The 14665-nt window shown below is 41.6% G+C and overlaps 1 protein-coding gene across 1 annotated transcript; it reads right to left on the bottom strand.

The window, feature by feature from the left end:
* Nucleotides 1–2825: 2825 nt before the first annotated feature.
* LOC115112688 (muscarinic acetylcholine receptor M3-like) lies at nucleotides 2826–5029 on the bottom strand. The gene has a single exon (XM_029639715.2). It carries the CDS (start codon nucleotides 5027–5029, stop codon nucleotides 3152–3154), a length of 1878 nt encoding a protein of 625 aa, XP_029495575.1. The 3' UTR covers nucleotides 2826–3151.
* Nucleotides 5030–14665: the final 9636 nt, after the last annotated feature.

A 14665-nucleotide genomic window follows, 5' to 3' on the forward strand; every position in this document is an offset into this window, starting at 1 on the left:
TTGGCTGGTCTCAGGAATTGACAACAATAGAGAATTATAGCCTCCACATCCTAGGGAGGCAGGTAACCTAGTGGTTAGAGCGTTGGGCCACTAACATTACCATAAAACAGTCATAAAGATGTCTTCCTAATATAGACTTTTATTTTAAATCCTAGCAGTTTGTGTGGCAGTTATTTTACCATTGAGAAAAAGGTTTTCCCAGCAGACCATAAAGACTGCTGAAACTCCACACTCCCGCCCAGTCTGTTTCCACACTAGCCACCAGTCTGAACTCTGACACTCAGCCCACAAAAATATATTTCACTTGTGATTTAATGAATATGAATATTTTCTAGTAATATTATTTGACTGTTGCACTATGCTATTCAGCGTTGCTGATGACAAATATACCGGATCCGGGATGGGTGGTTCTAAGTTACAGCCTTATTCTATTTTTATTTTTTTTTAAATCATCAATCTACACACAATACCCCACAATGACAAAGCAAAAACAGGTTTTTAGACATTTTTGCAAAAGTATTACAAATGATTTACAAAGAATTCAGACCCTTTGCTATGAGACTCGAAATTGAGCTCAGGTGCATCCTGTTTCCATTGATCATCCTTGAGATGTTTCTACAACTTGGAGTCCACCTGAGGTAAATTCAAATGATTGGACATGATTTGGAAAGGCACACACCTGTAAGGTCCCACAGTTGACAGTGCATGTCAGAGCAAAAACCAAGCAAGGAGCTTGAAGAATTTGTCTGTAGAGCTCAGAGACAGGATTATGTGGAGGCACATATCTGGGGAAGGGTACCAAAAAAGATCTGCGTCATTGAAGGTCCCCAAGAACACAGTGGCCTACATAATTCTTAAATGGAAGAAGTTTGGAACCACCTAGACTCTTCCTAAAGCTGGCTTCCCGGCCAAACTGAGCAATCCAGGGAGAAGGGCATTGTCAGGGAGGTGACCAAGAACCTGGTGGTCACTCTGAAAGCGCTCCAGAGCTCCTCTGTGGAGATGGCAGAACCTTCCAGAGGGACAACGATCTCTGCAGCACTCCACCAATCAGGCATTTATGGTAGAGTGGTCAGACGGAAGCCACTCCTCAGTAAAAGGCACATGACAGTCCACTTGAAGTTAGCCAAAAAGCACCTAAAGAAACAAGATTCTCTAGTCTGATGAAACCAAATTTTAACATTTGCCAAGTGTCACGACTGGAGAAAACCTGAAAACATCCCTACGGTGAATCATGGTGGTTGCAGCATCATCCTGTGGGTAGGTTTTTCAGCAGCTGGGACTAGCTAAGATCGAGGGAAAGATGAACGGAGCAGAGTACAGCGAGATCCTTGATAAAAACCTGCTCCAGAGTGCTCAGGACCTCAGACTGGGGCGACGGTTCACCTTACAACAGGACAACTACCCTAAGCACACAGCCAAGACAATGCAGGAGAGGCTTCGGTACAAGTCTCTGAATGTATTTGAAATGTCCCAGCCAGAGCTCAGACTTGAACATCTCTAAGACCTGAAAATCACTGTGCAGCGACGCTCCCCATTCAACCTAACAGAGCTTGAGAGGATCTGCAGAGAAGAATGGGAGACACCCCAAATACAGGTGTGCCAAGCTTGTAGCGTCATACCCAAGAAGACTTGAGGCTGTAATCGCTGTCAAAGGTGCTTCAACAAAGTACTGAGTAAAGGGATACTGAATACTTATGTTTTTTTTTTTATACATTTGCAAAAATGTCTGAACCTGTTTTTGTCATTATGGGGAGTAGATTGATGCATGTAGATTGATGACGGAAAAAAACAATCCGTTTTAGAATAAGTATGTAATGTAACAAAATGTAGAAAAAGTGAAGGGGTCTCAATACTTTCCGGATGCACTGTATGGCTACCACTTTTCGGTTTCCAGGTAACGGAGGAGAGGCGCACGGTAGAGTACAGACATTGACCCACCCAATCTCCCATTTATGGCCCCACAACAGCATTTCCCTGATGGAAGTAAGCTGGAAGTTACTAGTGTATAATTCTATTCATCCAGCAGATGCTGCTGTGGCACTGCTAAATCCTCTAGGAGAAAGAGAGGTACATCTAGGGACCACAGACCAATATCTTAGTGAGGGGATTACATTCGGACAGCCAGTGAGAAGAAATGGAGAAACCTTTTCAAATATAATCTAATAAATCAAAACATTACAATTCATAGTGACTGATCTATTTAGTGTACAATCAATCTTTAGGTATGAAGGTAGAAATAGCAATATACCATTACTCTCAACGTAAACAACAATTTAATAAGTTGTTTCACTTATTGTCTCTACCATGTAAACAACAACTCACATTGAACACGAGCAGCTCATTGAAGTGCCGTAGAATTGTCAAAATTGACTTTTTTCAGACTAGCGCAGAATCTATAGAGGAAAAACTATAGACCAATGTATATACAAAAACAACCAAAAACTTTGAAAAACTGGTCGTCATAAATAGGACACTGTTTTGTTTTAAATCCTCTCATCTTCTAAGACTCAAGAAAGCAATATCCAAGTGGAAGGCAATGTACAGACATCAGAGTTAAAAAAAAACATATATAACAAATAAATCAAATTCAGTTAGCCAAAAGGGAGCTCAAAATCAATACAGTGCAGTCTATTGACACATTGTTTTGTTTTGGCCTTTGCTTTATATACTATATTACAGTACAGATGCAGTTGACTTTGACAATCCAAACTGCTCTGTACGTTACAGATCTGACTACCACAAAATGAATGGTAAGAAATGGAAAACCCCAAATCCATTAGAAATGGTACATCATATAATCTCCCTAGGTATCAATTGCACTTTGAATTGTCCGCCTATGCAGTTAAAGCCCTTGCTCTATTGGTTTTCACTGTCAGTCTTTTTAGCTGCACTTCTCTGCAATGATCAATCTAGAGGAACATTTCACCACAGGAACTCTCCTGAAGAAACATAGGAATATATTACTTGGGAGGTTGTGGCTACACAGAGAACATCAGCCATCACAGCAGCAACATGGCTGCCTCCTTGTGAATCTCTGTGCAGTTAAACACCACAGACAGAATCTTTAGGATGCCTCGTCTATCCACTGAGCTGTCAGATTCTAGACTCATCATCTTCATCACCCGATTCCCACTGGGTCTATATCTCACTATGTTGAGTTTTTAGGGATTCTCCTGTGGAACACTACGGACTGCCGTGCCTGGAACTGTTGCTTCCGCCGCCTCTTGCGCTGGTCCCAGTGGCAGAGCAGTATCATCTTGAAGGTAGTACGGAAGGTCTTGTTGCACAGGGCATAGCACATGGGGTTGACGGTACTGTTGACGTAACACAGCCAGTATCCCAGCGCCCACAGAGCCTCTGGGATGCAGCCATTACAGAAGGTGTTGACTAGCACCATGATGTTGTAGGGTGTCCATGTGATGATGAAGGCAAACAGAATGGCGCTGAGGGTCTGTGCCGCCTTCTTCTCCTTTACCAGAGACATGCGCTTGCGCTTGGTGATCTGTGTCCGTGCCCTGGAGGCAAATCTCTTGGCTAGAGCTGCCTCTCTGAAGGAGATCGGCATCGAGGGTGATTTGGTGGTTGTGGCAGGGGAGCCAGAGAGTGGCCCCACTCTGGTGGCCTGGATGGCAGGCATGGACTGGACTCTGGAGATCCGGGAGGAAAAGCGTTGTTGGTAGCTGTTGGTTTCTGTGTTAGCCCCATCAGGGGTGGTAGTAGTGGTGGTGGTGGTGATGGTAGAGAGGCTGCCCCGACTGTCCTCCTCCCCTCTCAGGGTGTCCTCTTCTGAGGCTATGTCCAGGTCCTCGCAGGAGGTGAGGTGGGAGTTGACGGCTGCCTTCATCCCTGGCAGATTGAGCACTATGGAGAAGATGGTGTGGTCCTGTGGCATCATCCGTCTACCATTTCTCTCCTCATCCTCAGACGAGCCCGAGTGGTCCACTGACAGCCCGGCGTTGTTGTTGTTCCAGCTGTCGCTGCTGCTGTGGTCGCCATCCCCCACTATGGGCCGGGCGCTGCCAGGCCTCCAGGAGCACATCATGGGCCAACAGTGGAAGCGTGCGGCCAGCGCCTGGCTGGGGGTCTTCTTCTGGGAAACTTGGCTTAGCTCATAGCTGCTGCAGCTCCTGGCGCTCCCAGCCTGGTGGTGGACGAAGTGAGCCCTTTCTCCAACCCTCCCTCGGCTCCCTGAGCCCTGCAGGCCCTCCAGTTCCCGTGCGCGGTTCTGCGTCTCCCTGTAGATACGCCAGTAGAGCACACTCATAATAGTGACAGGCAAGTAAAAGGCAGCAATAGCCGTGCAGAATGTAATGATGGGCTCTGAGAGGAACTGGATGTAGCACTTATCAGGGGGCACCGTGCGCCCCCCCGCAAAGTACTGCCAGAATAGAATGGCTGGGGCCCACAGGACCAGGGACACGAACCAGGCCATGCCGATCATCAAGCCAGCCCGCCGTGTGGTCCGCTTGGCCCGGTAGGTGAGTGGCCGGGTGATGGAGAAGTAGCGGTCAAAGCTGATGACCAGCAGGTTCATGACGGATGCGTTACTGGCCACATAGTCAATAGCCAGCCACAGATCACAGGCCCAGTTGCCTAGCGCCCATTGGCCCATGATGATGTAGGTGGTGTAAAGGTTCATGGAGATGACCCCGATGATGAGGTCAGCCACGGCCAGGCTGAGCAGGAAGTAGTTGTTGACAGTCTTGAGCTGGCGGTTTACCTTGAAGGATACCACCACCAGGATGTTGCCGATTATGGTGACCAGGGACAGGAGGCCGGTGAAAAAGACAATGAGGACCACCTGCCACACTGTGTGACCCCCAAGAGGGTCATAGGTCAGAGAGGTCACTGTCTCGTTGTGCGACCCTGTAAAATTGAAGAGGCCACTGATGGAGTCATTGCCATCGGGGCTGGTTAGCTCTTGCCAGATGTCCTTGTGGAGAGCGTTGGTGTCTGGGTCGTCAATGCCCATTCCTGGGGAGCTGACGGTCAGGTACAGGCCAAGGTCTGTGCTGTTGGAGCTCATTATGACTTCCTGGCATATTCTGAGGAGAACACAGATAGAGATAGATTACTACACTGTATTGTACTGAGAAGAGTCGCTCCAGTAGGTGATGCTAACAGTCATTTTTACTCAGTTTTTTAAATATTTTTTACGTTTACTGTAAGTAGACTGGCAGTTAAGGTGTTTACAGTTTACCCACTTTTCTAGTCAAACTATCTTGTTTGTAAACAATTTGTATTCATAGGTTTTGTGTTTAACCTTTGCAGGTAAATGCATTGATACACACATTTTTCCCCAGTTAGACTATACAAGCAATAATACATTTTGACACATTCATCTTGACAATTTTTTGTTGGAGGGCCCATTACAAAAACATATTCCTGTGATGACATCTTGCAAATTGCCAAGACAGCATCGCAGCACAACATGTCATCCTGTGATGCATCCGGTGCCTCAATCTGATTGTAAGGAGCATATTTAAAAACACAATTACACTAATGCTGTAAACAACACCAAGGCTTGGAAACGTCTCCTGTCAGACTACTGGTGTGACTTAGCATGCAGGTGGTGGCGATTATGTAAATTCAGCTCCTGTGTCTCAGTGAAATAAATCACAGTCCCATCCGACCTGAATTCATGGCCTGTCTGTTAATCTCACTGATAGGTTACAGAATAGAATGTTACTGGCTCTTGCCCAAGGACATTCGTGGCCAGCGAGTTTTAGAAGAGATACCTATCCGGCCCAGACAGAATAATACAAGCACACACATACACGCATACATAATACAGGGAAATATAGAGAAACATTTCAATTCTATTTCAAGAGGTATTAAGAGATAATGCGAATTTGACCTTCACATGCCTAATAAAAAAAGTATAATTATAGTCAGACTGAGGCAAGCAAACAGCCTCCAAATTAAAGTTTACTACAACAAACTTTCTGATTGATGTAACTTTGGGAAAGAAATGAGCGGAGACAAGGAGGCTGAAGTGGAGAGAGGAGGAGACGAGAGGCTAAAATTGCCTTACAATGCCAAGGACTGAATCTAAGTGAGAATGAAGTTATTAGCTAGCTAGAGCACTCTGCACTCCATCACATTATGTGCTCACACTCTCACAACAATGTCTACATCTGGGTCTCTTGGGCAAACCAAGTACGGGCTTGAAGAGAGCAAAACGGATGGAGGGAGCATTCCCACTCCCAGCTCTTTGGCTCTGCCTCTGAATATCCATGTCTCTGTGTCTGAAAACACAGAGAGCTGTTTCTTTTCCCACGGATGTTTGCTAATTGGATTCTACTGCTGTGATGGCCCACTGGATATCAAACCATTGAGGAAAGTTCTTCCTTTGGCAGGCAGACAACCTGATGGTGGAACTATAAATACTATTTCAATAAGAAATTGACAAATTATATTGGCTGGGAGAGTGATGGAAATAGTTCAACATTTAAATGTGAACTATTTTCATGCCATACTAAAATGGTACCCATTACAATTCAAAATCTCACTTTGAATTGTTTAACTCTGTATAGAACTTTCTCTGATGTCTCTGTTCAAGGCTTTGTATGTTGGCCCTTCAGCCAACCTGGTCTCAGAGGATTTCATATGATTCTGGATGTAAATCCAAGACACTCCATTGAGAATGATACTGTATGTTATGTTTGGTATGGTTACAAAAGACAGATGGTTACTTAAGGCAACGAGAACATCTAGCAACTCAATGGTTGCGAGTTTGAATCTCATCACGTACAGAGTTAGCATTTTAGCCAATTAACTACTTACTACTTTTTTAGCTACTTTGCATCTACTTAGCATGTTAGCTAATCCTTCCCCTAAACCTACACATAATGTAACCCTTTTAGCTAACCCTTCCCCTAACCCTAACCCCTGGCCTGGCTAACATTAGCGAGCTAGTTAATGTTAGCCACCTAGCCAGAATTTGTAACCTATCATAAATTTAGCAAATTTGTAACATATCGTATGTTTTGCTAATTTGTAACATATAATAGGAAGTGTAATTCATAACATATCATACAAAATGGGTGGTGGACTTCCACAAATTAATGCATACCATGCAAAATGTAACATATCACTAAATGGAGTGTCTTGGATAGGGCTGTGGCGGTCATGAAATGTTGTTAGCCTGTAATTGTTAAGCAAATAACTGCCGGTCTCACGGTAATTGACCATTAATTAACATAAACACATTTAGTATCGCCTGGCTTCCAAGCATAGCCTACAGGCCACTGATGCAGACCTTTGGAACATCTACATTTTAGTATAATAAATCCTTTGAATATAGCCTACACCATCACAATACATCCATTATTTATTTTAGACAGGTCTAAAGAAACATGAAATCAAGAAAATGTTGTCTATTTTAGAAGAACAGAATAGCATACTCTGAGTTGTCCTTATGTTAGGCAGTTATCTGGCTATACCATAATGTCTCTGGGCTAAACTAGTTCATTTAGCAGACAATATTTGCTTGGAATTCCATGGCTTTATTTGATATTGTTTTATAGTATGAAGAATACAATTGAACATAGCTGAATAACATAGAACGGATATTTTCTCCAAACGATTTGAGGGAGTGGGCACGCATGCGGCTATTCTATGTTGAGTGGTTAACAAAGAAACAGGTACTCCTATATGCTTCATTTAGAGTTATTTATTTAAGTAACTTTAGATGTGATACAAATATTGGGCTATATGTTTTGATTTTTAACACATTCTAAGGCTGCATGATGTGACTAATGATGATATGAAAAAAGTCACATGAAAGGCATGAGCTATGCTTTGTTTTTTTTTTGTGCAGGCTGTACACACTTCATTAGTCTCTCATTCACAATTTGACAAGCACTTGATAATGCCTCGAATTTCCCGGCTGCATCCCCTTCGTGTGGCCGTAATGAGCCTTAAAAAAATATTGTCTTTTGCGGCCAGTGGCCAATGTGCCGTTGGGCTGAATGTAATAATTATAATTCCCTTCTCCCAGTTGCGTGCCGAAGCACCTCTCACTCACATGGCTCTCCGTCACGTGATCACGTCTTTCTCACAGGCTACATGCGAAGACATACACATCGGGGAGGCAACTGCATGTGTCAATTCCAAGGCACATATTGAAGATATTGGAAGAACTGTGCACATGAATACAACCACTAGCATAAAATGATCAATGATCCTGACGCAACAGATGAGAATGTTATCGTAAAATGTTTATAGCAGGGAAACACCATTCTCAAAGGTGACCACAAATGTGATTATGCATGGAATGATTTTATTATAAAAGGTGCATTTTTTATGGTGTAAATGATCTTCCCCAAACTTGAAACTCACATGATGTATGACAGCTAGGCTTATTATTTGTATACTTTAGTTGTGATACAAACCACCTTGGGGCGGCAGGTAGCCTAGTGGTTAGAGCATTGGACTAATAACCGAAACGTTGCAAGATCAAATCCCCAAGGTAGAAATCTGTCTTTCTGCCCCTGAACAAGGCAGTTAACCCACTGTTCCTAGACCGTCATTGAAAATAAGAATTTGTTCCTAACTGACTTGTCTAGTTAAATAAAGGTCAAATAGAAATTTCATTATCAAAACATATAGGCCTATGGGCTAGGCTACATGAGGTGTGTGACTGATTTGAAAAAGTTGAGAGAAAAAAAGCATATGCTGTATCTTGATAGGCATCATTCACAAGTGGTAATATATCTTTCAGTGAGTGATCGGCTAATATTGTCACCCATCAAACTATTATTGATTTAATCTTTTCTTTAGATATAAAAAATAAATGATGTTTGCCATTTCTTTTTTTTGAACAGACCATTATCCTGCACCTGTGTCTAAAAAAACACATGTCATCTATGCATTTAAATAGCGAATGCAGGAAGCTTTTCCCATGTTTCATTTTCATGCCAGCCAGGTAGGCTATAGTTCTGTTGTAAATTTAAGCAATTTGCTCAATATTGGGAAAGTTGAGAAATATATATAGTAGGCCTAGCCTACAGAAAGATGATAGGATCCCCCTCTTTTTAATAGAGGCCATCACTCTGTTTTTCATGTATTTGCAAAGCCTATTGAATTGTTGCGCAACATGAATTCATGGGCTCTCACAAAATATTTTGATTAGATTTCCGAAATACATTTGCATTAATATCAGAGTGGTTAGAGGGACAATAGAGTCCTGAGTACCAGGCAGTTAGCAAGTTTGGTAGGCTACTAATGACCATCAGCAGCATCAGAGGTTGGAGAAGTCTAATTACCATGACTAAAAGTTCACATGGAATTTGACTGCTGTCATGACTCGTGAACGATGGTGTGGCGGTAATAAGGTCAACATACTAGTCTCGGATTTATGTACAGAATAATACAAAATGCTCTGAGACCAGGTTATCTCAGCTGCTACCCTGAGCCAGACTAGGTGAGGGGCACTAGCGGTGACCTGGCACCAGTGGGAACACCTGTCCCCCTCAGCAGCACCCCCTGGAGCTCCTCCTTTTATACCAGGCCTCGCACTTGTCAGAACTCCAAACATCCCACAGTGCACTGCTGCTATACCCCAATGGCCTGATCTGCACAAGAGAAAGGAGAGTAACACACACACACACACACACACACAAACACACACACACACACCCCACTAGCTCTCAAACACTCACATCAAGATAAAAACAAAGAAGAAAGCCTTTACCTCAAACAACACACGTAATTGTTCATAAAGTGAATCCGCTGAATGTGTGAAAAGATAAGGTGCCGCTAATGATGACTAAACATCTTTAAATTGGCAAAAGTCCTGAGAGAGAAAATGTGTCTCTGTGAAGATTACAGATTGAACATTAGGCAATTAGCTTTCATCTTAAACTTCTCATTAAAAAGTAAAAACACAAACAAAGAGAGAGAGAGAAGAGCAGAAGTGGAAGAGAGAGTGATACAAAGAGAGAGCGAGAGCAGAAGTGGAAAAGAGTGATACAAAGAGAGAGAGAGAGAGCATAAGTGGAAGAGAGTGATACAAAAAGAGAGAGAGGAGAAGTGGAAGAGAGTGATACAAAGAGAGAGAGAGAGCAGAAGTGGAAGAGAGTGATACAAAGAGAGAGAGAGAGAGAGAGAGAGAGAGAGAGAGCAGAAGTGGAAGAGAGTGATACAAAAAGAGAGAGAGGAGAAGTGGACGAGAGAGTGATACAAAGAGAGAGCGAGAGCAGAAGTGGAAAAGAGTGATACAAAGAGAGAGAGAGCAGAAGTGGAAGAGAGTGATACAAAAAGAGAGAGAGGAGAAGTGGAAGAGAGTGATACAAAGAGAGAGAGAGAGAGAGCAGAAGTTGAAGAGAGTGATACAGAGAGAGAGAGAGAGAGAGAGCAGAAGTGGAAGAGAGTGATACAAAAAGAGAGAGAGGAGAAGTGAAAGAGAGTGATACAAAGAGAGAGAGAGAGAGAGCAGAAGTGGAAGCGAGAGTGATACACAGAGAGAGAGAGAGAGAGAGAGTCACAACCTCCCTGGGGATTGTGACTCCCTGGGGCTACTGTACCATGCTCACAGGATGTGGTTGATCTAAGCCAGAGTCCCAAGGGAATTATTCCGACTTTAACCTGAGACGTGTCAACCACCACACCAAACAATTACCCCATGGGGTCAGAGATACAGGCACTCAAATGTCAGAATTTGAAAGTGTGATACAACACAGGGACACTTAATAATAGTGATGAGAAAACTGTTGTCTTTTTGTCACACAACAAATCTTAACTCAACAAAAGAGCTGAGGAGAGGAGAATACGGTATTTTCCACTGAAATGTACTTCTATCAAGCATTTGGTAAACAAGGAGCACTGGAGGAAAGCGATAACTTGTTTTTCTGTCATGGTCAGTTAGAACTCTGCTATAATGCAGGTATGGAGAAATGCTCAAGCGGGATGGCTATTTTTAAAGGGGAAATCTGCAGTTCAAATAACAACCAAATGCATCCCTCCTGTTTGGTGAACAGCTAAGCGATGGGGCTGGAGAAATGTAACCACTGTCGAATCCATAGACAGAGCAATGGATGCAAAGACTGACCATCCATGACATCAAACTTATAGTTTTACCCATGGTACCTGTGTTTACAGTTACATTGTTTACGAAAAATTAAGTAAAACAAACTTATATTTTGGGTTCTGATGGAGAACGACAGTTGAACTAATCTTGAGGCATTTGTAGTTACATTCTTCAAGAATCAATGGGTATTCATAAAACAATCCTAAATGGATGTACCAATCGCAGAATGCTCTTTTAAATAGCTGCGGCTATGAACCGTCTCCAGGCATGTATTTTTGGAGAAAGAAAAATGAGAATGGATTCTACCTACATGTGTATTTATCCTACTGTTTTTATCAAACAAATGTATTTTTTTTCACATCCTTACACAACCTGTTATTTGACATTTTGAAGCATTAAGTCAAAAATCCAATAACCTTTTTTTTGACTGCCCAATGGATGAATCTGGCCCATTTCTGTTTTTGTCATCAGAAAAGCATCCAGACCGAAGATTGAACACCACAAGACAGGACACAAAACATTACTTGACTTGTTTTTTTAAAAAGACTCTAGAAAAATGAAAAAAATAAAAATATGATAATGACTAAATAATGTTTATGGGGGAATTCACCTTGCACCACCAAAGCATAACACCTGCATTCATGGGTGATGTGCAGCAGGTTTTTTTGTACTTCAAAGCGTAGAATATTACAGATGCTGCAGGGAGAAATGATGGCACCATTTCAAACCATGAACCAGATATGACATCCAATTGCACTAAACTACATAGCAGTTTATAATAATAAACCTTGATTGAAAGTGCCTTAAATTCCAACTATGACTATACCAGCCCAAGGCGCACGTTTGCACATACAGTACTAAATACGAGCTGGTCTTGACAGAGTGAGACATGAGCTGAGTGGGCAGTACAACTAATCCTGCCAGTGTGAATAAGCACTAATCAGTCCCTACTGGGAGTGCCTATACTACTAATGAATTCTGGAGCATGTCATAGATACACTACCGTTCAAAAGTTTGGGGACACTTAGAAATGTCCATGTTTTTTTAAAGAAAAGCACATGTTTTGTCCATTAAAATAACATCAAATTGATTAAAAAAAATACAGTGTAGACAATGTTAATGTTGTGGATGACTATTGTAGCTGGAAACGGTTGATTTCTAAAGGATATCTATATAGGCGTACAGGGCCCATTATCAGCAACCATAACTCCTGTGTTCCAATGGCACATTGTGTTAGCTAATCCAAGTTTATAATTTTAAAAGGCTAATTGATCAATAGAAAACCCAATAAATAAATAAAACTGGCCTTCTTTAGACTAGTTGTGTATCTGGAGCATCAGCATTTGTGGGTTCGATTACAGGCTCAAAATGGCCAGAAACAAAGACCTTTCTTCTGAAACTTGTCAGTCTATTCTTGTTCTGAGAAATGAAGGCTATTAGATGTGAGAAATTGCCAAGAAACTGAAGATCTCGTACAACACTGTGTACTACTCCCTTCACAGAACAGAGCAAACTCTCTCTAACCAGAATAGAAAGAGGAGTGTGAGGCCCTGGTGCACAACTGAGCAAGAGGACAAGTACATTAGGGTGTCTAGTTTGAGAAACAGAAGCCTCATAAGTCCTCAACTGGCAGCTTCATTAAATAGTACCCGCAAAACACCAGTCTCAACGTCAACAGTGAAGAGGCGACTCCGGGATGCTGGCCTTCTAGGCAAACTTTTGAACAGTAGTGTATGTAGAATCATGGTATTGATCAGAGCACTTAGCTGTACACAGAAATGGGCAGTATTTCTGTTACATGTATTTGAAACATAGATTTGAAATACTTCTGAGTATTTTGTCATTTGTATTACACAGGGCTGAACTACACTCCAATGTATTTTGTAACAAGATACTTTTGAGAGCTGTAATTTGTATTTTCGAAATGCAAAACAATTTTCTATAATATTTTTTACAGCAGTCCACAATTTTAGTGGTCCCCTTTCACGCTGCATTGGGATCTGAAGTCTGATGGCACTATGGTATGATAAGAGCATCTGCTAAATTACAGTGCCTTCAGAAAGTATTCAAACCCTTGATTTACTTCACATTTTTTGTTGTGTTAGCCTGAATTCAAAATGAATTAAATATTTTTTTCTCTCATCCTTCTCCACGCTATACCCCATAATGACAAAGGGAAAACATGTTTTTACAAATCTTTGCAAATGTATTGAAGGCACTGTAACTAAATATAAATGTGTATGTAAAAATCGACAATTGCAAAGCATGCAGCGTATTATTTAAACGCAGCAGGTTAGGAGAATTAACGTAGCAGGTTAGGAGAATTCGGTTAAGCTGTATCCCATCTACTGTAGATATGTGCCTGAAACAAGGCCAATAATAATACATTTGTCAATAAGCAGACACTTTGATCCAGAGTGATTTACAGTCAGCTAGTGCATTCAACTAGATAAACAACAACATATCACGGTCATAGCAAGTTACCGTTACTGATGATGTTGTTACTGTTCGGGCTGGCTACTTGCGAATGATATTTCAAAATATAAAATAAAGGTATTTTAATGAAATACATTTCAAAATACAAATATTTTGTAATGAATTTTGATACATTGATCTTTATGGTATTTTGTAATTGTATGTTGTACTTTTAGCCCATCCGTGGCTGTATACATAACCAATGGCCAGACTGACATATACCAGACCTGGGTTCAAATACATGTGTAAGTATTTGAGTATCTGGTATTTAAAATACTTTTTTGTTTGTATTTGAGTATTTTTTTCATTTTTCAGTACACTATAATCTGGCTAACCTTGTTTGTGCTCTTATATTATGATAGGCAGTGAGGAGAGCACTTTTTATTGAGGCATCTTTAGTAGCGACTCAAAGTACTACAAGTCAAAGTACAAAGTCTCTCTCTGGAATGCTTACATTGGCATCATTACTTATAAACAGGAACATTGAAGTCAACTAGAGCTCAATGAGATACAATAATGATAATAATGTCTATCCTCTCTGCCAGGGATTAGCTGTATACCAGATCATTCTGTAAACCAGGGTACTGTTATATATCAGAGGGGGAGAAGAGGCTTCTGGAGGCTTCTGATAGGAGGCCATACAAGTTAAGAGTATCAATTTTCTAAGAGAGATAATTGGTTAGTTCACTTTCAATACTCAGACATAGAGCAAGGACAATTGTGTCAAAAGTGTTTCTCTCATGCACCTTGCACTTTTTTAAAATGTATTTTTACCATATTGCGAACCTTTTTTTCTTCACATTTTGACTTTCCCTAAACAACCAAGAAAGGTGTCTCTTATCAGTAACCAGATACTATTAGTCAGTCTTCAAGGGGGGAAATCCAGAGGGTGAAAAGGATGTTGTTCCGTTTTTGACAGCTGCCAAAGGAACATGTGATTTCCACATCCTGACCTCCGTGGAGGGTCTCAGTTTCTGACAGCCTCTCTAATAAGCCTGGTGGAATCCACAAAGCCTCCCGCGCCAGGCTCAGTCAGGGATCTATCAAATTCAAGGCTAGGCACTTCACTGACAGTACAGCGCACACAGTGTCCTAGATCTTAAGTCTGCTATCTACGTATGAAGAGGAGGAAAAAATGATATCAATCAATATTAT

The sequence above is a fragment of the Oncorhynchus nerka genome, linkage group LG28, assembly GCF_034236695.1.
Source record: "Oncorhynchus nerka isolate Pitt River linkage group LG28, Oner_Uvic_2.0, whole genome shotgun sequence".
NCBI lineage: Eukaryota > Metazoa > Chordata > Actinopteri > Salmoniformes > Salmonidae > Oncorhynchus > Oncorhynchus nerka.